Genomic DNA, 26,534 nt, shown 5'->3' on the forward strand with positions numbered 1-26,534 from the left:
CATGCTGTTGTGTGGAAAAAAAACAACCAACTTTCATGTTCTCCAGTAACGAACACAGGCTGTTGTGTGGAAGAAAACAACTTTCATGTTCTCCAGTAACGAACACAGGCTGTTGTGTGGAAGAAAACAACTTTCATGTTCTCCAGTAACGAACACAGGCTGTGGAAGAAAACAAACAACTTTCATGTTCTCCAGTAACGAACACATGCTGTTGTGTGGAAGAAAACAACTTTCATGTTCTCCAGTAACGAACACATGCTGTTGATTGGAAGAAAACAACTTTCATGTTCTCCAGTAACGAACACAGGCTGTGGAAGAAAACAAACAACTTTCATGTTCTCCAGTAACGAACACAGGCTGTGGAAGAAAACAAACAACTTTCATGTTCTCCAGTAACGAACACATGCTGTTGTGTGGAAGAAAACAACTTTCATGTTCTCCAGTAACGAACACATGCTGTTGATTGGAAGAAAACAACTTTCATGTTCTCCAGTAACGAACACAGGCTGTGGAAGAAAACAAACAACTTTCATGTGCTCCAGTAACGAACACAGGCTGTTGTGTGGAAGAAAACAACTTTCATGTTCTCCAGTAACGAACACAGGCTGTTGTGTGGAAGAAAACAAACAACTTTCATGTTGTCCAGTAACGAACACAGGCTGTTGTGTGGAAGAAAACAAATAACTTTCATGTTTTCCAGTAACGAACACAGGCTGTGGAAGAAAACGAACAACTTTCATGTTCTCCAGTAACGAACACAGGCTGTTGTGTGCAAGAAAACAACTTTCATGTTCTCCAGTAACGAACACAGGCTGTTGTGTGGAAGAAAACTAACAACTTTCATGTTCTCCAGTAACGAACACAGGCTGTTGTGTGGAAGAAAACAAACAACTTTCATGTTCTCCAGTAACGAACACATGCTGTTGTGTGGAAGAAAACAACTTTCATGTTCTCCAGTAACGAACACAGGCTGTTGTGTGGAAGAAAACAAACAACTTTCATGTTCTCCAGTAACGAACACAGGCTGTTGTGTGGAAGAAAACAACTTTCATGTTCTCCAGTAACGAACACATGCTGTTGCGTGGAAGAAAACAAACAACTTTCATGTTCTCCAGTAACGAACACAAGCTGTGGAAGAAAACAAACAACTTTCATGTTCTCCAGTAACGAACACAGGCTGTTGTGTGGAAGAAAACAACCAACTTTCATGTTCTCCAGTAACGAACACATGCTGTTGTGTGGAAGAAAACAAACAACTTTCATGTTCTCCAGTAACGAACACATGCTGTTGTGTGGAAGAAAACAATAAAACTTTCATGTTCTCCAGTAACGAACACATGCTGTTGTGTGGAAGAAAACAAACAACTTTCATGTTCTCCAGTAACGAACACAGGCTGTGGAAGAAAACAAACAACTTTCATGTTCTCCAGTAACGAACACAGGCTGTTGTGTGGAAGAAAACAACTTTCATGTTCTCCAGTAACTAACACAGGCTGTGGAAGAAAACAAACAACTTTCATGTTCTCCAGTAACGAACACAGGCTGTTGTGTGGAAGAAAACAAACAACTTTCATGTTCTCCAGTAACGAACACATGCTGTTGTGTGGAAGAAAACAAACATCTTTCATGTTCTCCAGTAACTAACACAGGCTGTGGAAGAAAACAAACAACGTTCATGTTCTCCAGTAACGAACACAGGCTGTTATGTGGAAGAAAACAACTTTCATGTTCTCCAGTAACTAACACAGGCTGTGGAAGAAAACAAACAACTTTCATGTTCTCCAGTAACGAACACAGGCTGTTGTGTGGAAGAAAACAAACAACTTTCATGTTCTCCAGTAACGAACACAGGCTGTTGTGTGGAAGAAAACAACCAACTTTCATGTTCTCCAGTAACGAACACATGCTGTTGTGTGGAAAAAAAACAACCAACTTTCATGTTCTCCAGTAACGAACACAGGCTGTTGTGTGGAAGAAAACAACTTTCATGTTCTCCAGTAACGAACACAGGCTGTGGAAAAAAAACAACCAACTTTCATGTTCTCCAGTAACGAACACAGGCTGTTGTGTGGAAGAAAACAACCAACTTTCATGTTCTCCAGTAACGAACACATGCTGTTGTGTGGAAAAAAAACAACCAACTTTCATGTTCTCCAGTAACGAACACATGCTGTTGTGTGGAAGAAAACAACTTTCATGTTCTCCAGTAACGAACACATGCTGTTGTGTGGAAGAAAACAACTTTCATGTTCTCCAGTAACGAACACAGGCTGTGGAAGAAAACAAACAACTTTCATGTTCTCCAGTAACGAACACAGGCTGTGGAAGAAAACAAACAACTTTCATGTTGTCCAGTAACGAACACAGGCTGTTGTGTGGAAGAAAACAAATAACTTTCATGTTCTCCAGTAACGAACACAGGCTGTGGAAGAAAACGAACAACTTTCATGTTCTCCAGTAACGAACACAGGCTGTTGTGTGGAAGAAAACAAACAACTTTCATGTTCTCCAGTAACGAACACAGGCTGTGAAAGAAAACAAACAACTTTCAAGTTCTCCAGTAACGAACACAGGCTGTGAAAGAAAACAAACTACAAGAACTGTTGTAATGTGACAGACAGGCAAACGTTCAAACAACTTTCATGTTTCTTTGTTCTTCTTTAAACAGCATATGAAGCTCATTTTAATAATTTTGTACTAAGCAAATTAAAAAGAAATGGCTTCTATTAATTATTATTTTTAAAAAGATATACAAAAGAATTACATAAGTATAAAAAGGAATTTATTAAAAATTAGTAATATGTAAAAACCAAAAATATGAGAATTAATAAAAAAAAACAACACAAAAACTATTTCACATTTTAAATTTCCGTGTTTCAACCGTTTCATATACTTTTGACCGAATTGCCATATTAAAACAGACAGGCCCGGAATGAGTTTGGAGCTATTATTGTGTGATTTGTTGTCTCACAACGCACGATGGATATTTTGCAATGATATTGGCTAATTTACACTATATATACATATATATATATATATATATATATATATATATATATATATATATATATATATATATGTGTGTGTGTGTGTGTGTGTGTGTGTGTGAGAGAGAGTGTGTGTGTGTGTGTATAGTTAAACTACCAGGCAGTCACATTGTACGCTTATCAGTAAACAACGTTACAATTTTATCACAAAACTCTCAAAGAAACAAAGATGTTCAACGTGTGCAGGTCAGACTATCAAGACAAAAACATGCTTGTTCTTATCAATCATTTTTTATACCTCAGTTATATACACATCTCTCTCTGCACACATTTTCTCTCTCTCTGTACACATTTTGTCTCTCTCTCTCTCTCTCTCTGTAAACATTTTGTCTCTCTCTCTGTACACATTTTGTCTCTCTCTGTACACATTTTGTCTCTCTCTCTGTACACATTTTGTCTCTCTCTGTACACATTTTGTCTCTCTCTGTACACATTTTGTCTCTCTCTGTACACATTTTGTCTCTCTCTCTCTCTGTACACATTTTCTCTCTATATATATAAACATTTTGTCTTTCTCTCTCTCTCTCTCTCTATGTACACATTTCGTCTCTCTCTCTGTACACATTTTCTCTCTCTCATCCATGTTACCAGCTAGACCCGTGGGTTACCACATTTCTCTCACCCATGTTACCAGCTAGACCCGTGGGTCCCATGTTACCAGCTAGACCCGTGGGCCACCACATTTCTCTCACCCATGTTAACAGCTAGACCCGTGGGTCCCATGCTACCAGCTAGACCCGTGGGTTACCACATTTCTCTCAGCTGCTGTACTATAAACCTTCGAAGACCCAGATCTATCTCCTTGTTTTATAAGTTTACATACCAAGAATGAAACAAGAGGACTGGCGATTTTTTTAAAACAACAGGCATTTATTAGCAATCCTAAAATATTTATCGCTGTAATAAATATGTTTTTTTTACTGTTTTATGGCTTAGTTCTAGTCTACATTCAACTTCTTGTGTTTATCTAATTTATGACCGTGACCCCACACCAAGGGGCTCATTTACATACATTGTCCTTAAAAGGCCAACATTGAAATTTTCGGGGGGGGGGGGGGGGGCGGTAGACTTTCTTCGAGGCGGGGGGGGGGGGGGCGGACACTGTTAAAAGTAAAGTATATATTTTCTATATAAATTACATAGATTTCATTTCGTTCGGGGGGAGGGGGGGGGGCGCTAGAATTTTTTCGGGGGGGGGGGGGGCCAAGACCCCCCCCCCCCCCCCGAAGACATGCCTGGAAGAAACTCTGTATAACACTAAGGGTGATGGCAACTCGGGATACAGACATGATTTTTAATTGCGTAAACTTTTTAAAAATAGAATAGAATCTCGTAGAAAAAAATAATTGCGCACCAAGTGAACGCCAAACAATATGTGTATAATAGTGCGGAATTTTATTAGTACTTTATGAATTCATACGTATGTGTTTGTGTTTGCGTATAAGCATATACAGATATTGGCTTATATGTATACTAGCCGTCCCGGCCAGGCCCTGCTCTGGCTTCTGTGAAAAACCTTTCTGTTAAAGACCATTACCTGTGTGTTTAGTAATCATCATAAACCCGGCATTGCCCACCCAAACCACAACCAACCAAAACAACAAAACGCAAACATAACGCTAACACAATTACAAATACAAACGAAAACAAAAACCTAACAACAAACCCAACCACAACCACAAACACCAATACAAACACAAAGAAAAAACAAACAAAAAAGCAAACGAAAACAAAAACCTAACAACAAACCCAACCACAAACACCAATACAAACACAAAGAAAAAACAAACAAAAAAGCAAACGAAAACAAAAACCTAACAACAAACCCAACCACAAACACCAATTGTGATAGATTGTAATCACTGACGAGGAGCCACATCGGTTGTTAACAGTCTTTATTTACAGCCATGATGGAAAGAGAAGGAAGTACAATGCACAAGGGACATCACTCAAGATAACAATATAAATATAATACTAATACAGAAGAGTGAGTTCCCTTGACCTCACAATTATCTCAATCTATTACATCCCTTTACCCTTAGAACACAATAACACATCTCTCAATAGAACAATTGATAGTATCCTAAAATCACCAATTATATTGTAACATGAACACTATGGTAGATTACATCCTTACAAACAATGCACAATATGCCACAACATAATCAAGATACAAAACAATGATGTCAAAGTCCTTTTGACCTTTAAAATCATAGGTCTAACTTATTTGGGACTTTGATTGTCCTGCTTGACCTTCTCAGTGGCTTTTGATTTGGTGACTCAAGATTCTGACCATCTGGATTCTCTATCTCAGAAGGTCTAGGATTTAAATCATTAACTCCAGAATTTACATTTTCTGACTCCAGACAACTTGGTTCACTCATATCAACAGAACTTGGTTGTGGAACAAACTGAGTTGGTGTGAACTGTTCAGATTTGGTGGGATTGATAGATTCACACTTATTATCTGCACAAGTTATTTTTAACTTTATAAGACACAGGTCCTGTACATTGAACAATTTGACCTGGTATCCATTTTTCCTTTCTCCCATAGTTTCTTAGATACACATTCTCATTAACACCAAATTCTCTTTCAATGAATGTTTTGTCATGATTTAATGGAACTATTTTTGAATTGGCATCTGGAAGTATTATGCTGTTATTCAGATCCTTAACTGACATAGATTTCTTTGATTGATCAATTTTCTCAGGTAATCTGATAGTGCTTTCCTGGTAACCAAAAATACTGTTTATGAGTAATATTCTGGACCATATCACTTTGCAACTGTGATCCAGTATTTGAAGTGGGTGTATTAAATGGCAAAAATCTTTTTTTTCTTTTCTTTTGATGTTACCCTTTTAGTTTCTGTAAGTGCTAATGATGTTAGCAAAGTTGTTTGATGATCACATTCCTTCTTACTAATGTATTCTCTTTAAAACATTTGAAATTGCCATAACACCATAATCATTTATGAAGTTACAAATACTTTGTTTAGGCAACTCTGACTGATAATGGACTGCATTTTCTCCATCTTTTATATTATCTTCACAAAGGTTTTTATTTCTTATTTTATATGGCTTTAAGTCATCATTCACTGACTCTTCAGGCCAACCATTCTTACAGTACTCATATACTTTTATTAAGCACTCATCTTTTTGTGTTTCTCTTTTAATATCATTCACATTTATATTGGAGTTATCCATGATAGTGAAGAGAACAAATACATCTTCTGGTACATAGCTCAGGCTTTGGTTTTTTAAAGGTAATCTACTAAGGCTATCTGCACTATTCTCAGATCCAGGTTTTTATTTCAATTCATAACTGTATGCAGTTAATGTGATAGCCCATCTTTGAATTCTTGGTGAGGCATGCTCAGGTAGGGTTTTGTTTTCTCCAAATAAACCTAGCAATGGTTTATGATCTGTAAAGATGGTGAACTTCCTACCAAACAGAAACTTATGAAATTTCTTAACACCAAAAATGATGCCTAAGCCTTCCCTATCTAACTGAGAATAATTTGTCTCAGCCTGGTTCAAAGATCTACTGGCAAAAGCAATGGGTCTGTCACCCTTCTCATCCATGTGGGACAAGACTGCTCCTACACCATCTGGTGAAGCATCACATGTTAATATAAGTCTTTTCCCTGGGTCATAGTGAGTTAGTAAGGTGTCAGAAGACAAAGCCTCTTTTGCTGTATTAAAAGCAGTATCTTGTTGTTTACCCCAGTGCCAAGTTGCATTTTTCTGTAGCAGCTTGTACAGTGGTGATAGTTTACCAGACAGATTCCCTATGAACTTTGCATAGTAATTTATCAAGCCCAAAAAAGCTCTTAGTTGTTGGGTATTTTCAGGTTTGGGTGCTTCTTTATTGGCTTTTGTTTTCTCAGGTTGAGGTCTGATGCCTTGTTTGCTCAATATATAACCAAGAAAACTAATTTCTGTCAGCATGAATTGACATTTATCTTTGTTTATCTTTAAACCCTTTTCACCAACAATTTTCAATACTTTATCAAGTGTTTTAAGATGTTCAGTGTCATTCTTACCAGTTATGTACACATTGTCAAAGTACACACAAACATTTGGAATATCCTTAAAAATACTGTCCATGACAGCCTGGAAAATTCCAGGGCTAGATGATATGCCAAAACATAGTCTTTCATATTGGTAGAGTCCTTTATGTGTGTTTATTGTCGTATAGACTTTTGAATCTGGATGCAGTTCTAGTTGAGTGTAAGCATGACTAAAGTCTAATTCAGTGAATTTGTCTCCTCCTGCCAAATTCAAAGAAATGTCCTCAATGTTAGGTATAGGGTACCTATTTAGCTCTATTTGCTTATTCAGTGTAGTTTTATAATCTCCACAAATTCTTATAGAACCATCCTTCTTTAACACTGGCACAATGGGCGTTGCCCAATCGGAATAGTCTACCTTCTTTATAATGCCATTAGATTCCAATCTACTTAGCTCATTTTCAATTTTATTCCTCATTGCATAAGGTGGAACTCTAGCTTTGCAGTATCTTGGATTTGTATCTTTAATGCTTAACTTCACTGTTCTATCATTTAGTAATCCTGAATTGCCAAAAACACTTTTATTTTCAGATATAACTTTATCTAGTGAAGTAAGACTAGATTCTCTTACATTCTTCAATGAACAAATACTCTCCCAATTTAACTTAAGATCACTTAACCAGTTCCTACCTAGTAATGGTGGTCCATTTCCTTCAACCACAAGAAGAGGAAGTTTAACACTTTGACCATTATAACTTACATGAACCATACACTCTCCTATTACCGGAACATTGTCACCAGTGTATGTTGTTAGACACTTGTGACATGGTTGTAGAGGCACTGATCCTCCTGTGACAGCGTCAAAATCTTTCTTTGTTATGACTGTTAGAGATGCTCCAGTGTCAAGTTGGAAGCTGATGCTCTTACCGTTGATATAAACTAGTACATTGATGGGAGCATGACTTATTGATTTCACAGAGAACAGGTTGAAATCCGGCTGCGAATCAGTTTGAGCATTTTCACAGGTAGAGTGGTTCATTGGTTGGGTTAGGTAGTCTTGGTGAGAGTTAACATAGTGCTGCCTTTGGTTGCGGTACTGTCTTGACTGGCTAGATTTAGCAACAGACGAAGACTTTGCAAAGCAGGCCTTGGCAATGTGACCTTGCTTACTGCACTTATAACAAGTTGCAGACTTGAACTTGCACCGATGAGATGCATGGGGACCTTTGCATCGATGACATTTTTGATAATTATTACTAGATTTAGGTCTAGGATTTGAACGAGCAGGCTGTTTAGCATAAGTTGGAATGCTCTGATGGGGTTGATGTTTATTGACTAACCTGCTGTTTACTGCATGGATCTCTGAAGGCGTTAGAGATTTCGCCGCCTCGGATGACTGCTGGAATGAAGTTGCTAGTTGTATTGCTTTTTCCAATGTTAGATCTGACTCGAGCAGCAACTTTCTTTAAAATCAGGGCTGTTTACACCTGTCACAAACTTTTCACATAGTCTGTCAGACAGCGTATCGCCGAATTCACAAAATCTACTTAAATGACGTAAAGCAGCAACATATTCTGATATTGACTCGTTTGGTTGACGAGTCCTACTGTCAAATCTAGCTCGACATAGAAACTTTGATGGTACAGGCGCATGGTGGTCTGTTAGCAATTTGCTCAGCTCGTTAAAGCTCTTGGTAGTTAGACTAGCTGGTGCGCATAAGTCCTTTAGTAGCCTAAATTGTTGAGGCCCTATGACTGTTAACAAAATAGCTCTCTTTTTGGCTTCTATCGTCACGTCGTTAGCTTCAAGGTAAAAGCTTAACCTATCTAGGTAATCTTGAATGATTTCATCATCCGAATCAAATTCTTTTATTTGGCCATACAGCGCCATTATTCTAGAAATACTTAGCTAATAAGCTCTAGCAAACCTCTTTTTGCGTAATTAGGTGCTCTTTCTAGTGGATTATTTATCCTTCGTCGCCAATGTGATAGATTGTAATCACTGACGAGGAGCCACATCGGTTGTTAACAGTCTTTATTTACAGCCATGATGGAAAGAGAAGGAAGGAAGTACAATGCACAAGGGACATCACTCAAGATAACAATATAAATATAATACTAATACAGAAGAGTGAGTTCCCTTGACCTCACAATTATCTCAATCTATTACACCAATACCAACAAAAAAAAAAAAAAAACAACGAAAAAGCAAACGAAAACAAACCAAATCGAAACGCAAAACCAACCAAAAACACAAATACAATCCCAAACAAAAAAAAACGAAAAAAGAAAGAACAAAAACGAACCAAATCAAAACGCAACCACTAACGCAAACCCACCTAAACACAAAGAAAACACTAACGCGAACATAAACGCCCGGGCGGAATCACCTGTTTTAGCTTAATGAACGACTATAGTACCCCAACTTATTCATAGTCTTTTGCACTCACTTAAACGAACGCGCCTGTTTCAATTTGATGAACAATTATAATACTCCAAGCTTATCCGTAAAATACCTACAACATTTGCACTTGATCAATCCCCGCTAATTATGTAATTATTTTTTTTTCCCAACACCAAAACAAAGTAATTAAAAAGTAAATTCTTTTCCACAAAATGCCATTGTTTTATAAAGGGAAGTAATTGTGTTTTCCTAATTTATCAAAGGGAAAGTGCTATAGGACTAAATAAAGACATAATTAGAATTTTTGTAAAAGATGATATATTTTTTAAAACTTTTGTTTAATGAACATGCCGAAAATTATTACTATAATTTGAAAAATGAAAACTATTACCCAACACTTTCAAGAGTAATGTTTTAACTCATAAATTTAGAGAAATGCGCACGATAATATTATAACACTTAAATCCACCCAAGACCAACGACAAACATATGCGTTACATACAGAACTGAGCTTTATATATGTATATATATATATATATATATATATATATATATATATATATATATGTATGTTGAGCCGCAACCGACTTTTATTTTGTTATATAACGTATATAGAGAAAAATCGCAGAACCTTTCCCTTGAGTGTTCTAATCAACCTATATATATATATATATATATATATATATATATATATATATATATATATATATATATATATATATATATATATATATGTATATGTATATATATATATATGTATATATATATATATATATATATATATATATATATATATATATATATATATGTATATGTATATATATATATATATGTATATATATATATATATATATATATATATATATATATATATATATATATATATATATATATATATATATATATATATATATATATACATAAATATATATATATAAACAGAATAAGACATAATGAGATAACATGAAAGAGTCAGTGGGGGGGGGGGGGGTAAAGAAATGGCATGTGATAATCCACATGACAGACTGGAGTATGTACGCCTCTGCCGGTAGCACAGCAGGCTTGAGGCCTAAAAATCTGGCCACCCACCCCTGACAATCGGTTTGCCAAGTAGAATGAGACGGTTGGTTTTCCTTGCGCTGTGGCTGCTCTCAGGTGAGACCATGCAGTTATTTCCCTTTCTACTTTCGTAATGTTGAGCTCAAACAGAGCATAATATGTGTGGTTTAGAAACTAATCGTCGACTAGATATTTCGGTTACTGATAGTCCCAGTAAGCCTGCATGTATCGAGTAGTGCAACAGTCTAGAATACGTTTGAGACAGGATATAGGGCTTGTTGACATGGGGATTGACTGGGACGATGTTTTCCTTTTCTCGTGTTACAGTGGTGGTGGTGGTGGGGAGGGGGGGGGGAACAAATATCGGTAGGTTAAAATAAGTGAATTGTTAGGCTAACGGGGGGGGGGGGGGATTTTGTAAAGTGGTCAGGTGACCGACTTAACGTATGTTTTCAAAAGAATCAAAAATACCAGATGAACAAAAATCTTTCATTTTTACTTTCTCGTATATACGAAGTATAGAGAAAGTCTTGTAATCGTGCACAAAAAAAAAATCGAGATTTTTACAAATCTCGACGTTTTACACCTCACTGATGCGGAAAAACATAATTTTGCAATCTTGTCCGTATGTTTGTGTGTCTGTGTGTCTGTCTGTCTGTGTGTCTGTGTGTAAGCACGATAACTTGAGTACCGTTACAGCTAGGTTGATGAAATTTCATATATAAGTATTTTATCAAAATCATAGATCCGTATCAACTTTTGAGCGATTTCCGATAACCGGAAGTGGTACTTTTTCTACTTTGAATTTTTCAAAAGCCTATAAGTTGCGTACTATTTTAGATAGATGCATGACATTTCACACGTAAGTAAAAGATCTAATTCTCTACCTTCTGTCAAATTTTGAGTAATTTCCGTTGAATGGAAGTACTAATTTACGCTATTTCCGATTTCTCAAAAAACGCATGTAAATTTATAAAGTACTAATAATATCCCGCACTTTTATACACATTTTAGTAGGTGTTCACTTGGTGTGGGACGGAGTGGTCTAGCGGTAGAGAGCTGGACTGCTAACCCGTTAGTCTCGAGTTCGAATCCGAGTTCAAGTCAGTAGACCGTCCCTGAGTCCACCTAACTCTGATGGGTACCTAACTCCTGTTAGGGAAAGTAAAGGCGGCTGGGCATAGTGCTGACCACACTGTCTCTTCATATGCCGAGGTCACAGAAACAAGTGAACGTGCCCCATAGACCGTCAGGTTTGAAAGGGAAACTTTTCACTTGGTGTGCAATTCTTTTTTTTTTACGAGATTCTATTCTATTATAAAAAGTTTAAGTAATTAAAAATGGATAACAAATATTGTCTATGTCCTGAGTTGCCATCCCTCGTAATTTTATATTAGAATATTCGAGAAAGTTTAGGGGAGATCACTCCCGGTTTATTTTTTAAAAAGGTCTAAATACTAAAGACATGATGGGTAACAATAATTGTTGACCATACCGAATCAGGCGCGTCTCTAGCGCTCTTCTGTGAGAAATATTGTTAAGAGCGCGATTGGCTATGGATACAATGGGTTACTCTCACTAAATCGAATCAGGTGCGTCCTCTGGCGCCCCACAGTGGGCTATTTGGCTCCCCGGGCTTTCCCTGTGCGTTATGGCGCATAAGTTCGTTTTAAAGAGTGCGATAGAATATGGATAAGATGTATTATTATAGTCGTTCACTAAATTTAAATAGACACGTCCGCCGGCGCCCCCACAAATTGAGAACTGACCCCCAGGGCTATACCGTGAGCATTGTGGCGTTTACATTAGTATTAAAGAACACCCTATAATATTGACTCGGTGGCACACGACATTCGTTTATTAAACCTAGCCAGGGGAACATACGCATGGCCCTACGGTAGTGTAACAGGGGGCTCCCACGAGCGCCCCTGTACGTCACTGACACCCGAACGGTAGCCGAAGTGCGTTCTTCCTCACTATTACTGAGAGTGATTAATGTACACACAAGGCTTTCATACAGAATGCCCTGAGGTGTGCTGTGCGGTAGTGTAGGCAAATCCCTGCGCCGACAAATATGATCCAAGAATGTAGTGCAGGCATTGTTTACATTAAAATAACTCACTTTTAGAAAACAAGTCTCACGTCTAAGAATATTTGAATGGTAGCGCATTGATGAAACCCTCTTAAAAATTTTCGTCTGACTTCCTTCTAACCCCGCGACAACGCGCGGGGACTGGCACGCTACTCTGTTATAAGACGATATCCGCGTTTATTTTTGTCGCGATTCATGTATGTCGTTGTCGTGATCTAGTATGTCATTGTAATCATCTATGTATGTGGTTAGCTACGGCATTAGAGAGTTAACTGGGCCACAAAATATTGTCACAATTAGAGTTGACTGGGCTACAAAATATTGTCACAATTAGAGTTGACTGGGCTACAAAATATTGTCACAATTAGAGTTGACTGGGCTACAAAATATTCTCACGATTAGAGTTGACTGGGCTACAAAATATTCTCACAATTAGAGTTGACTGGGCTACAAAATATTCTCACAATTAGAGTTGACTGGGCTACAAAATATTCTCACAATTAGAGTTGACTGGGCTACAAAATATTCTCACAATTAGAGTTGACTGGGCTACAAAATATTCTCACAATTAGAGTTGACTGGGCTACAAAATATTCTCACAATTAGAGTTGACTGGGCTACAAAATATTCACTTTATTTGTCTCACTATGTGAACCAGTGAAAAAAGAAATAAACGAGAGGTTGATGGATGACTTGATGTTACAGTTTATTGTCCTAAAAGAATCTTTTTGTACCTTCTACTCCCACCCCCCCCCCCCCTCCCTATTTTAACTTCTTGTGAAGTCGTGGCTGTACAGAACTTACGTGGAGCAAGAGAACAGTTCTTCCCTTGCTAATTTAGGGTCTGGCTGTAACCTTCAATTTTAGCCTCATTACATATGTGTACACCTGGTCTCACCTGTCAGGTGGCTGTGACGACGATTACACTCTGCTCTGTGTAGCGTGCACACAAGACAGTCACCTACTACATACAAGAGTTATCGTTATTTTTAAAGTCGTGCTACACAGATATCAGTCACCTACTACATCCAAGAGTTATCGTTATTTGAAAGTAGCACTAATTGTTGATGTAGCACTAATTGTTGATGTAGCACTAACTGTTGATATAGCACTAACTGTTGATGTAGCACTAACTGTTGAGGCAACATTAAATTCGATAAAGTTAAGCAACCTGTCCCCTCCCCCCCCCCCCTTACCTCCTGCTAACTACACACTTTCATTCCTAGCCCACTGCCAGACACCGAAGGCCCAGACACTACAGACTAGAACAAACTGCAGACCAGGGGATGTGAGTTGTTTTTTTTTTAATTTGTAAACAAAATACAACGTAAATTTGTCGTCAAATGTGTCTCTGTTATTGTTTTTTTTTTTACACAAAATATAAACTCAGGTCCACCTACAAAATCGATACCACTAGAGTGGTTTTCAGGCATCTCCTCTACCCTCCCCCCTCCGAAAATGTATATATATATATATATATATATATATATATATATATATATATATATATATATATATATATATATATATATATATATATATATATATATATGCTAGCGTCCGCCATCCCACCCCCACCCCCCGGAAAATTTGTCCCACCATCACCGAAGAAAGATCTCTAAAAGAAAAACTGCACACCGCCCAGACCTTGAAAGGTAGAAAGGTAAAGACCATGTGATGATGCAGTGCCGACTTATCGTTTAAGTGTGTAGACTTCATGATCCTTCAAGCTATAACGTTGTTTGACCTCATTAACTTCTCATATCTGGCTCTGGGCATCTATGTTTTGTTTTTCTTTTGGTCATAATGATTGAATATTTTATAAATTTATATTCTTTTTTACATCCAACTTAAGGTGTTGGCAATTTGAGCTTTAGAAAAGAACACAAAATACGACGAGTTAATTGTTTCCTTTTTTCACCAGCCGCCTCCTAGTACAAGAGTCAACACAACTTCCCGACTCGCTTCATTCAGGGCAGCTCTTGCGGGAATTGACGGCTCTTTCCAAGCGTTCATTGTTGGATCAGAAGATGCTCATGACGTGAGAATGGCCAGATTTTTTTTTCCTTTTGCAATAAATTCTAGGGGGAAAAAATGATTTTAAAAATTAAAGTACAAGATTACCTCACTTAGATTTCAACATCCGTATTACAATTAGATCTACTCATCTAGTATCCACTTTTTAGTGGCTTACATCACCAGCAGCCTGTATTTCTGGTGGAGGCCTCTGCATACTCTTTAGTCTTTATTTGACTGTAGTATAGGCCTATTAACAGTCGTCAGAGATAGCCTGTATATATGGCTTAGTGCTATAAATAAGTTTCTAACAAGTTTGTTTACAACCAGAGCGAGTACCCAACAGAATATGATCAGAGACGGGCATACATATCAGGCTTCAGTGGTTCGGCTGGTAAGATTCAAATTTATTCAAATTTATTCAAATTTATTCAAATTTATTCAAACAACGGTTACAATTGTAGGCACAAAGGCCTTTTTTCACTGTTTTTTTTTCGGCTGCTTTGTGCTTGAGGTTGATGGGATATTTTAATCCTAATATCAATGTATTCATATGCAATAAGATTATAGTATAGGCAGCAGAATAAAGGCCTTATTTAAAGTTAAAATAGCAGTGATTCGGGTTGTCAGTGAGGGAGGTTGTCAGTGATGCAGGTTGTCATTGAGACAGTTTGTCAGTGATTCGGATGGTCAGTGTTGCAAGTTGTCAGTGTTGCAGGTTGTCAGTGTTGCAGGTTGTCATTGTTTCAGGTTGTCAGTGTTGCAGGTTGTCAGTGTTGCAGGTTGTCAGTGTTGCATGTTGTCAGTGTGGGAGGTTGTCAGTGTTGCATGTTGTCAGTGTTGCAGGTTGTCAGTGTTGCAGGTTGTCAGTGTGGGAGGTTGTCAGTGTGAGAGGTTGTCAGTGTTGCAGGTTGTCAGTGTTGCAGGTTGTCAGTGTTGCAGGTTGTCAGTGATGTTTCACTTGTATGACAACCTTGACCTCCCCAGGGACCGCTGTGGTCACCATGAGCAGCGCCGCCTTATGGACAGATGGCAGATATTTTCTGGAGGCTGAGCAAAGTCTGGACTGTAACTGGATACTTATGAGATCAGGTAAAGCTTGACCATTAGAACTGGCTGGTCGGCTGGTCAGTACGGTAAGGCAGGTAAGGGGAAAGAAAAGTTCACTAAATTGGGCTAAATATTGAAATGTAATTTATAGAAATAAGGTGGCTGAGATCAGATGGTTTCAAAAACAAATTATGAAACATCAGCTTTAATAAATGTGTGATTTACACTTGAACTTTGTAATACTTTTAGACAGTACCTATTACTATTATTGTTCTGTAATGCCCCAGAAAAATTAAATAACAATAATACCTGCAACTATACTTTCAAATTGAATGTTTAACTGTGAGTGTCAGTTAATTCACCATACGGAATTTAAAATCATCTGTGTTTATTTTTTTTATATCAGGGGAGGCTGGTACTCCTACGATAGAAGAATGGCTAAACACTATCCTACCCAATGCAAGCAGCCACATCGGTGTTGACAAGAGTTTGATCAGCCAAGGTCGAAACTTTTTGACAAATTCTAACTCATTCTTATTATAAATTGTTTTTAGGCCTAAATAAAGAAACACTATTTATAATTTAATTTCGAATTATAGACCAAATAATTGTACGTCTAAACCATTTCTGCCATACAATAATTGATTTCAGTTTACATTTAAGGGTACAAACTTTATAAGTTTTAAGTTTGTCATTTTTTTTAAATTGCTACAATTAAAATTTTAAAATTAAAAAAAAAAAAAAAAATTCTAGATCTATGCATATTTTAATTTTGTAGTTCTAAACTGTAAAAAAGAAAGATTTAATGAAATAAAAGACTTTTTGTACTACCCTAGCATCCTTCCTAAGCCTGCAGAAAAAATTGTCTGCTTTGTCTCAACACCATTCACTGCTGCCTGTTGATAGCATCAATAACCCAGTGGACAGATCCTGGACAGTTGGTCGACCTCCACAAGCCAAAAATCCTATTCATGCTTTGGATTTAAAATTTGCTGGTACTTTCTAAACCTCTCCAAACACTTCTATCTAGACATAAAATAACACATTTAAATATTTGAAAAGTAAACCAGTTATACCACTAATTGTTCTTCACATGGTTTCTTTAGGTAATTTTTCTTTAATTTAAAAATATTAGGTGTGCATTTGCATGTGTATGTGTAGGTGGGGTGATGGGTTTATCCCAAAATTGGCATTTCCTATATGTAACCATTTTTTAATATTTATCTTCATGACCTGTTGAAAATAAAGTAAGTTTGGGACATAAAAACAGATAATTGAACAAATATCTTATCAGATTCTTTTGTCCTACTTCACTAGGAGTGAGCTGGGTAGACAAAATAAAAGCACTAAGAGAAAATATAACTTCCAAAGGTGCAGGAGCATTTGTTGTCAATGTCCTTGATGAAACTGCTTGTAAGATATCTATCTACTCACAATTTTTCATACACTTATTTATTTTTATTTATTTAATATACAAATAAAAGAGTGAATACCTACACAATTTTTAATACTTAGGTTTAATTGTTACAATTGATTAATTTTTTTATAAATGTCTGTTTAGGGCTCTTCAATTTAAGAGGTTCTGATGTTCACTACACACCATTTTTTCTGAGCTATGCCATTGTTGAACTTGAAAGAACCAGGTGAGAACAAAATAATTCAGAAAAGTTGAGCTGTACATTGAAGATATTAAAACTGATATTCAAGTTTTGCATAAAAATATGCAGAGTAAATATAAAATAAAAACATGTACAATAAACATGTATTAAAAATATGTAGAATAAATATGTAATAAAAAAAAAGTAGAATAAATATGTATTAAAAATATGTAGAATAAATATGTAGTAAAAATATGTAGAATAAATTTATAATAATAATAAAATGAAGAAAACACTTTTGAACAAATATAACATAATATAATAAGTTTTTTTTTTAAATTTAAAACTAATTTTCAGACTGTACATTCTTGATAAAGACACCAGACTCACAGCAAACCCCATAGATCCTGAAACTAAAGTGAAGCTCGCAGAACATTTACAAACATCTGCCTCTGGCACCTGTGAGCAATCCAAAGCTAAAGAAGGAACATGTGTAGAGGTCTACAGTTTATTTCTACCGCTAACTCACACTGTTACTAAAAAAAAAAAGCTTGTATTGACTAAAGAATAGACATGAATATAATCTTTCAGCTTCACTTAATTAATAATGGATGGGTATATTTATGTATATTCATTGAAAAATCCAGTTTTGAATTGATATTTTTTCTATTCACCACACAGCATTAAGTTTTGTCATCATTCAGATAGACTTCAAGCTCATTTCTGTGTCAATGAAAATGTCTCTTTATAGAATCTCCTATACTTTTCTTTCCCAAATATGTTATGGTTATATTCCCAATACTATTAGTTTATTTATTTATTTTATTGCATAAGAATTAACAACCAAATAATACTAGAACAATTTTTAGTTATAATGTACAGGACTTTAAACCAATTAAAGAATTTCCATATTCAACCTGTAATCAATATATTATTTTATAAGGTCTTCTTCTTCATTCTAAATTTTTTAGTATTGGAACAGATCGAGGCTTTTCTGCCAGAGGGTTTGAACTCGAGACTTTTTCAAATTTATCAACCATGAGCTTTTTGCTGACTCGACCACGTCTCCAACACAAATTAACGATATGTGTCAACTTGTTATGCGCCATTGAGGCCATTGAATCCGATTTCAGCCTGCTTTTCTTTTTGGATTTGCTTCCATAGCCTTTGTCCGACCAAGAACAAACTACAAGGCAGCAGTTTTTTGATTTTGGAGTTGTCTCTCCTAGAAGAGTGGCTATCCCTAGCTAACGAGCCTCATCTGCCCGAGGGTTCGAACTCAAGACATTTCGGTTTAACAACCATGAGCTTTATCGACTCGACCACGCCGAACCCTTTATAATAATATTGTATTAATCAATTATTTGTCTAATGAAATTAGGTTGTTGAGTACAATCAAGCAACATTTGAAGAAGATTTGAAATCAATAGCACAAGAAAAAAAAGTTTGGATAAGTTCCAGTGCAAGTTATGCTGTGTACAGTGCAGTACAGGTCAGATTTTAACATGAATGGTATTTAGAAAACAAGAGGTATCAAATCTATAAAACACCTGTTTTCTAATCAACGAGTTGGCACATATTTTGTCTAAACATCAATGCTTTGTTACACCTTCATCTTTATTTTGGTATAATGTTTTATTATTTAAAAAATTTATTTTTCCAAATATGTTTAGTCTGTTTAAAAAATTAACCCCAAAAAATTGTTGCAAACAGTAGTAGCTGCTGAGAAATAAGCAAAATGTAGGAAAAGGGAAAGTATTTTTAAAAAGTAACTTTGACTATCAATTTACTAGTGGAAAAAAGTTTGATATGTTCATATAATAGTATAGTCTTTAAGTTATTTTACAAATAGAAAAAAAGATGCCTTTATGTGACTGAAGGGTGGGTTGAAAATAAGTAATAAAACCATTCTTACCTTAACAGAATTCAAGTCTCATTGATAAGTCTCCACTCGCAATTGATAAATCTGTAAAAAATAAAATAGAAAGAGAAGGCATGCAGAGAGCTTACGTATGTTCATAATTTAATGTTTTGTTATCTAACATATTAAAATGTAAATTTTGAACTCTATTTATATATTATGCATTACTGTTAACTATACATTAAACTTAATTAAAGTGTATTCTATTGACTTTTGCATAAGAAAAATATAGCTTGCCATTTAACTTTTAAGTTATTGTTTTTTTATAGAACAGAGATTCTGCAGCACTTATAAAGTTTCTGGCATTCTTGGAAAAGGAGGTACAAAAAATTCCAAATTAACTATCTTATCATAGAAAGCTATAATATTCTTTCATTCTCTCATAACTTTCATGACTTTTTGCCTTTACCCAAATTGTATGTAGGCCTATGTATTGCATGAGATTCTGGAATGTACAAAGATTTCAAATTGACAAGTTAATTTTTGAATTTACTCTTGTTAAACAAGTGACAAAATTTTAAAAGACTGCTAAATTCTGTTTTAGATTAAAGAAGGCAGACATTGGACTGAAGTTACTGCAGGTGCTAAATTAGATGAGCAAAGAAAGTAAGAATATCAAGCTCATTTGATTATTTCTGTTTTAAGCTCCTGTCTTACCAGATATGATATTAATTAAAATTGTTAAATGATTTTCTATAATTACTCTGAATTTGATGTAAAGAAAAGTGGTTCTATTTTTTAATGCAACTGGTTGTTTTACTTTTCCTCCTTGTTACAGGAAACTTGAATACAACAGAGGTCTGAGCTTTGAAACTATCTCTGGGTATTCATCAAATGGAGCAATCATCCACTATCGACCACTGAACCACACAGACAAAAAAATTTCAACTGACAGTCTCTATCTCCTAGACTCAGGGGGACAATACTTGTAACTTTTCCATAGCACTTAAATGTCATCAAAGAAAATAAAAATTCCATTTATTTTTCCCATTTTATCATTGATAATTAGATGTTGAATTTTTATTTATCTTTAATTCAATAGTATTTTTACTCATTATGGAATAGTTTGATTAAGAAAAAGTTGTTTTCAGTTATTTTTCATGGCATTAATTTGAAAGTAATAGACCTAGTGGTAAATGATTTTTCTTCTTTATTTGACATTTGTGTGAAACATGTGCTTTAATTTAATTAAACAATAACAGACTTACTAATTATTTTACAGAGATGGCACAACTGATGTTACAAGAACAATGCATTATGGGAATCCAACCAATTATGAAAAAGTAAATTTTGTGCCATAATTTTTGAATTACTTTGGAATGTTGGTATTTTAGTTTTATCTATCTGATGTCATCAATCATTTTATTTCAGGAGTGCTATACTCGTGTTCTGATGTCATCAATCATTTTATTTCAGGAGTGCTATACTTGTGTTCTGATGTCATCAATCATTTTATTTCAGGAGTGCTATACTCGTGTTCTGATGTCATCAATCATTTTATTTCAGGAGTGCTATACTCATGTTCTGATGTCATCAATCATTTTATTTCAGGAGTGCTATACTCGTGTTCTGATGTCATCAATCATTTTATTTCAGGAGTGCTATACTGGTGTTCTGATGTCATCAATCATTTTATTTCAGGAGTGCTATACTCGTGTTCTGATGTCATCAATCATTTTATTTCAGGAGTGCTATACTCGTGTTCTGATGTCATCAATCATTTTATTTCAGGAGTGCTATACTCGTGTTCTGATGTCATCAATCATTTTATTTCAGGAGTGCTATACTCGTGTTCTGATGTCATCAATAATTTTATTTCAGGAGTGCTATACTCGTGTTCTGATGTCATCAATCAACTTAGCTATGCTCAAATGGCCTGAGGGATTATATGGTTAGAAGTGTTTTAATTTTCTTTTAAATTTCAAAAACTTAATTGCTCAATTTTTTAATTTTCTTATTCCAAGAGCATTTGATTTCACTAACTATATACAAGTCTCAATTAACCATCCCAATTTTTCTATACAAATGCTATTCTATGTTAGGGCGTCACACAATTTTTCTATACAAATGCTATTCTATGTTAGGGCGTCAGATTGATGCTGTTGCTAGATACCAACTCTGGGATGTGGGGCTTGTGTATCGTCATGGGACTGGGCATGGCATAGGAGCCTATCTCAGTGTTCATGAAGGTATTTTTTCTTTTGAAACGTATCAGAATTTAAAATTAAAAGAAATAATGTATTTTGTGTTAGTTTATCATGTTACAGAGTTGCAAGGTATTTTAAAATGAAGTTTGATTAAATTTATGAAAGAAATATTTCGCTGCAGGCCCTGGACGTATAGCTATTGTTTCAAGTCCATCTGTTAGTGATGAGCCACTTAAAAGCTACCAGTTTTATTCAGATGGTGAGAGTTTGTTTCATACAATTTTTCATTTAACAATTTAAACTTTTCACATATCTTAAGTGTGATATTATTTACTTTAAAAGGTGGGCTTGTGAGTGTATTAAAAAAGCATTTTTTTCAGACTTTAGTTCCCCCCAGCTGAGACATATTTTCTTATTTGCAGAGCCAGGATACTATGAGGATGAAAACTTTGGCATCCGATTGGAAACAATAGTCATGACTTCTCCTTTCAAGCCTAAAGTACTTTGCTACAATTTTTCTATCAAAACTGAAACAAAATTCATAAGGGATCATACAGATTTAACATAGCACACATGAGTGATATTTGATACCCACCTCTTGTAACACAATATAACAAAGTTACAAGGCCACCAAACCTCAGAATTTAAAAAAAATATGTGATATATACATGGTCTTTCTGTTTATATGTTGTACATAATGTGATGTACAGTACCAGCCTACCACACGTAACCCACTCTTCCACACGTAACCAATACTACCACATGTTACCAAATCTTCATTACCACACTACCAATTGAAACCCACTCTACCACATGTTATCCACTCTACTACACTACCAGATGTTACCTACACTACCACATTACCAGATGTAACCAACTCTACCACACTACCAAATGTAACCAGAGGCGTAGTGACGCTTCCCGGCGCCCAGGGACAAACTTTCAATTTGGCGCCCCCTCGGGAACAACCTTTCAATTTGCACCCCCCTCAAATTTTCAATTAGTTTTTCAAACCCATTTTGGCACCCCCTAAGGTCGGCGCCCAGGAACATATGTACCCCCCCTCCCCCCCCCCCCGCCCTCCCCTCTGAATGTAACCCACTCTACAGAACCACTCTACCACATGTAACCCACTCTACCACATGTTACCCAGTCTAAAGTACCACACTACCACATGTTACCCACTCTAAAGTACCACACTACCACATGTTACCCACACTACCACATGTTACCCACTCTAAAGTACCACACTACCACATGTTACCCACACTACCACATGTTACCCACTCTAAAGTACCACACTACCACATGTTACCCACACTACCACATGTTACCCACACTACCACATGTTACCCACACTACCACATGTTACCCACACTACCACATGTTACCCACACTGCCACGTGTTACCCACACTGCCACGTGTTACCCACACTACCACATGTTACCCACACTACCACATGTTACCCACACTACCACATGTTACCCACACTACCACATGTTACCCACACTACCACATGTTACCCACACTACCACATGTTACCCACACTGCCACGTGTTACCCACACTGCCACGTGTTACCCACACTACCACATGTTACCCACACTACCACATGTTACCCACTCTACCACATGAAACCCACTCTACAGAACCACTCTACCACATGTTACCCACACTACCAAATGTTATCCACTCTGCATCCTTGAAAAAATTACTTCCCCTTATTTCAAACTGGGTTCAGTTATTGATCTACCTGCTTCTATCAGTTGAATTATTTATTTAACTGCTTCTATCAGTTGAATTATTGAATTATTGATCTAACTGCTTCTATCAGTTGAATTATTTATCTACCTTGTTCTATCAGTTGAATTATTGATCTAACTGCTTCTATCAGTTGAATTATTGATCTAACTGCTTCTATCAGTTGAATTATTTACCTAACTGCTTCTATCAGTTGAATTATTGATCTAACTGCTTCTATCAGTTGAATTATTGATCTAACTGCTTCTATCAGTTGAATTATTGATCTAACTGCTTCTATCAGTTGAATTATTTATCTACCTGCTTCTATCAGTTGAATTATTTATCTAACTTGTTCTATCAGTTGAATTATTGAATTATTGATCTGGTTCTATCACTGACAGTACGACACAGCCAACCAGACCTTTCTTGAGTTTGTCCCGGTCACGCTGGTGCCGTTTGAAACCAACCTAATTGAGCTGAGCTTGATGAACCAGAACCAGGTGAGATCCTTTGCTAAAAACAGCTGTAAAATTAGTTTGTTCTACTCCAGACATTAATAGATTTCGTTTTTTGTAACATTACAATTAATTGTGGATTGATTTTAGTAGAACGATTCAGATAGTGTATCCTGTTTTCTGATTTATTTACAACTTAGAAATCACCTATTGTTAAAATAATTTTAAATACATTTTATGTAGGCTAGCATACAAACTGGTACCCTGAAATGGAGAAGTATATAGATCTACGTTCATATTGCAGGTGAAATGGTTGAATGAATACAATGCCAAGATCAGAGAAACTCTACTTCCTCTATTGACTGATGATGTGTTGGCTACCAATTGGGTGAATGCTCGGATAAAACAAATCAGCATTGAGCCATCTGCTAGCAGTACACCCACTCTCACAATTTCTACAGTTCTGGCTATAGTCACAGTCCTCCTAGCATTACATTAGCTGGACAACATCTTAGCAGTAGCTGGACAGTCATTGTAGCATTAGCTGGACAGTCAACCTAGCATTAGCTGGACAGTCAACCTAGCATTAGCTGGACAGTCATCCTAGCATTACATTAGCTGGACAGTCATCGTAGCATTAGCTGGACAGTCATTGTAGCATTAGCTGGACAGTCAACCTAGCATTAGCTGGACAGTCAACCTAGCATTAGCTGGACAGTCATTGTAGCATTAGCTGGACAGTCATCCTAGCATTACATTAGCTGGACAACATCTTAGCAGTAGCTGGACAGTCATCGTAGCATTAGCTGGACAGTCATTGTAGCATTAGCTGGACAGTCAACCTAGCATTAGCTGGACAGTCAACCTAGCATTAGCTGGACAGTCATTGTAGCATTAGCTGGACAGTCATTGTAGCATTAGCTGGACAGTCATCCTAGCATTACATTAGCTGGACAACATCTTAGCAGTAGCTGGACAGTCATCGTAGCATTAGCTGGACAGTCATTGTAGCATTAGCTGGACAGTCAACCTAGCATTACATTAGCTGGACAGTCATCGTAGCATTAGCTGGACAGTCATCCAAGCATTAGCTGGACAGTCATTGTAACAATCGCTGGACAGTCATTGTAGCATTAGCTGGACAGTCATTGTAGCATTAGCTGGACAGTCATCCTAGCATTAGCTGGACAGTCATCCTAGCATTAGCTGGACGGTCATCCTAGCATTACATTAGCTGGACAGTCATTGTAGCATTAGCTGGACAGTCATCCTAGCATTAGATGGACAATCATCCTAGCATTACATTAGCTGGACAGTCATCCTAGCAGTACATTAGCTGGACAGTCATATATATATATATATATATATATATATATATATATATATATATATATATATATATATATATATACATACATGTATATATATATATATATACATACATATATATATATATATATATATATATATACATATGTATACATATGTATATATCCTACATATATATATATATATATATATATATATATATATATATATATATATATATATATATATCCTGTATACATTATGTATATATCATATATATATATATGTTATATATATATATATATATATATATACATATATATATATATATATATATATATATATATATATATATATATATATATATATATCATATATATATATATATATGCTTTTTCAAAACAAATATATATATATGTGTGTGTTGAATATGTCTGTTGTGTATGTGTTAGTGTGTATGCATGGTTGTGTGTGGTAACTTTCCTTTTACTTTAGATTTTTAAACTTATAACGGTATATTTTACATTACTTATAGTTTTATTTTACAATGAGTTATTCCTTTCCACCAATCTGCTACACAGACATGAACCAGATTAACATGTGGTCGGTCATTTACAGCCAGTTGTCCACATCTCCACTTCCATTGTATCACCTGATCAATCTTTTGATCAATCTTTTGTTCCCCATCTGGAATGTTTGTATACTGTGTTTTTACATTTGTACAACTTTTCAAAGTTATGCATTAAAGAAATCCACATGCACACACTAATAACGATTAGCAAATGAACATGAGAGAATTGTAAAAGTTTGAAATGTAAACTTTGCTAAACATTGGGCTTGTGTTCACAGAATCTCACTAATGCTTGCCTACCTGACTCATGTTAGGAAATGTACCCAGCTCTTTGAAAATGGTTTTTAATTTTGAGATAACCATTAGATGAGTTGTTTATTTTAAACAGGATAATGTATATTTCTCAAATTAATTTAAACAGGATAATGTATATTTCTCAAATTAATTTAAACATGATAATGTATATTTCTCAAATTAATTTGTCGTCTGTGGTTAAGGAAGGGAAGCAATAGACTATTCAAGGGAGAAGATTGAGAAGTAGATCACAAGTTGTATTATTTACACAATCAGAATTTGTACTTAACATTCTTTTTATTCCTTACATATTTAGTGATTGTTCACAATACTATTTATTATAATAAAATACCCGAATTTTAACAAATAGAATCTTGCTTGAAATGTATTTTCCGTGGCATTAAGTGGGCACATATAGGATCTCATGTTGTTGTTTATTAATTTGTTTCATTATCTATAACCCGAACAAACGAAATACCGCCAAATAATGACGTCAGTGTTCTACCCCCTCCCCCCTAATTAATCAAAAGAATTCACCAAAACAATTGCTACGTCATCGCGTTCTTAATGCAGTAGCGTAGCGAGGGGGGGGGGGGGGCGGGGGGCATATGTCCCCGGGCGCCGACCTTAGGGGGCGCCAAAATGGGTTGGAAAAAATAAATTGAAAGGTTGAGGGGGGTGCAAATCGAAAGTTTGAGGGGGTGGGGGTGCAAATGGAAATCTCGAGGGGGGGGGGGTGCAAATTGAAAGTTTGAAGGGGGTATGCAAATCGAAATCTTGAGGGGGGGGGTGCAAATCGAAAAGTTTGTCCCCGGGCGCC

General features: G+C 36.0%; 1 protein-coding gene across 1 annotated transcript; it reads left to right on the forward strand.

Annotated features, from left to right (window-relative positions):
* The first annotated feature begins 10,512 nt into the window (after nt 1-10,512).
* Nucleotides 10,513-24,896, forward strand: LOC131948699 (xaa-Pro aminopeptidase 1). The gene is made up of 22 exons (XM_059310366.1): nt 10,513-10,615; nt 13,838-13,899; nt 14,536-14,652; nt 14,958-15,021; nt 15,615-15,719; nt 16,084-16,179; nt 16,514-16,672; nt 16,995-17,090; nt 17,239-17,320; nt 17,633-17,774; nt 18,657-18,767; nt 19,199-19,285; nt 19,466-19,516; nt 19,741-19,802; nt 19,975-20,124; nt 20,419-20,479; nt 21,018-21,087; nt 21,281-21,385; nt 21,525-21,602; nt 21,766-21,842; nt 23,488-23,586; nt 23,846-24,896. Exons 1-22 carry the CDS (start codon nt 10,576-10,578, stop codon nt 24,038-24,040), a joined length of 2,109 nt encoding a protein of 702 aa, XP_059166349.1. The 5' UTR covers nt 10,513-10,575; the 3' UTR covers nt 24,041-24,896.
* Nucleotides 24,897-26,534: the final 1,638 nt, after the last annotated feature.

This window comes from Physella acuta, unplaced genomic scaffold (genome assembly GCF_028476545.2).
Source record: "Physella acuta isolate Inbredline_101_S28 unplaced genomic scaffold, ASM2847654v3 ptg000658l, whole genome shotgun sequence".
Lineage (NCBI taxonomy): Eukaryota > Metazoa > Mollusca > Gastropoda > Physidae > Physella > Physella acuta.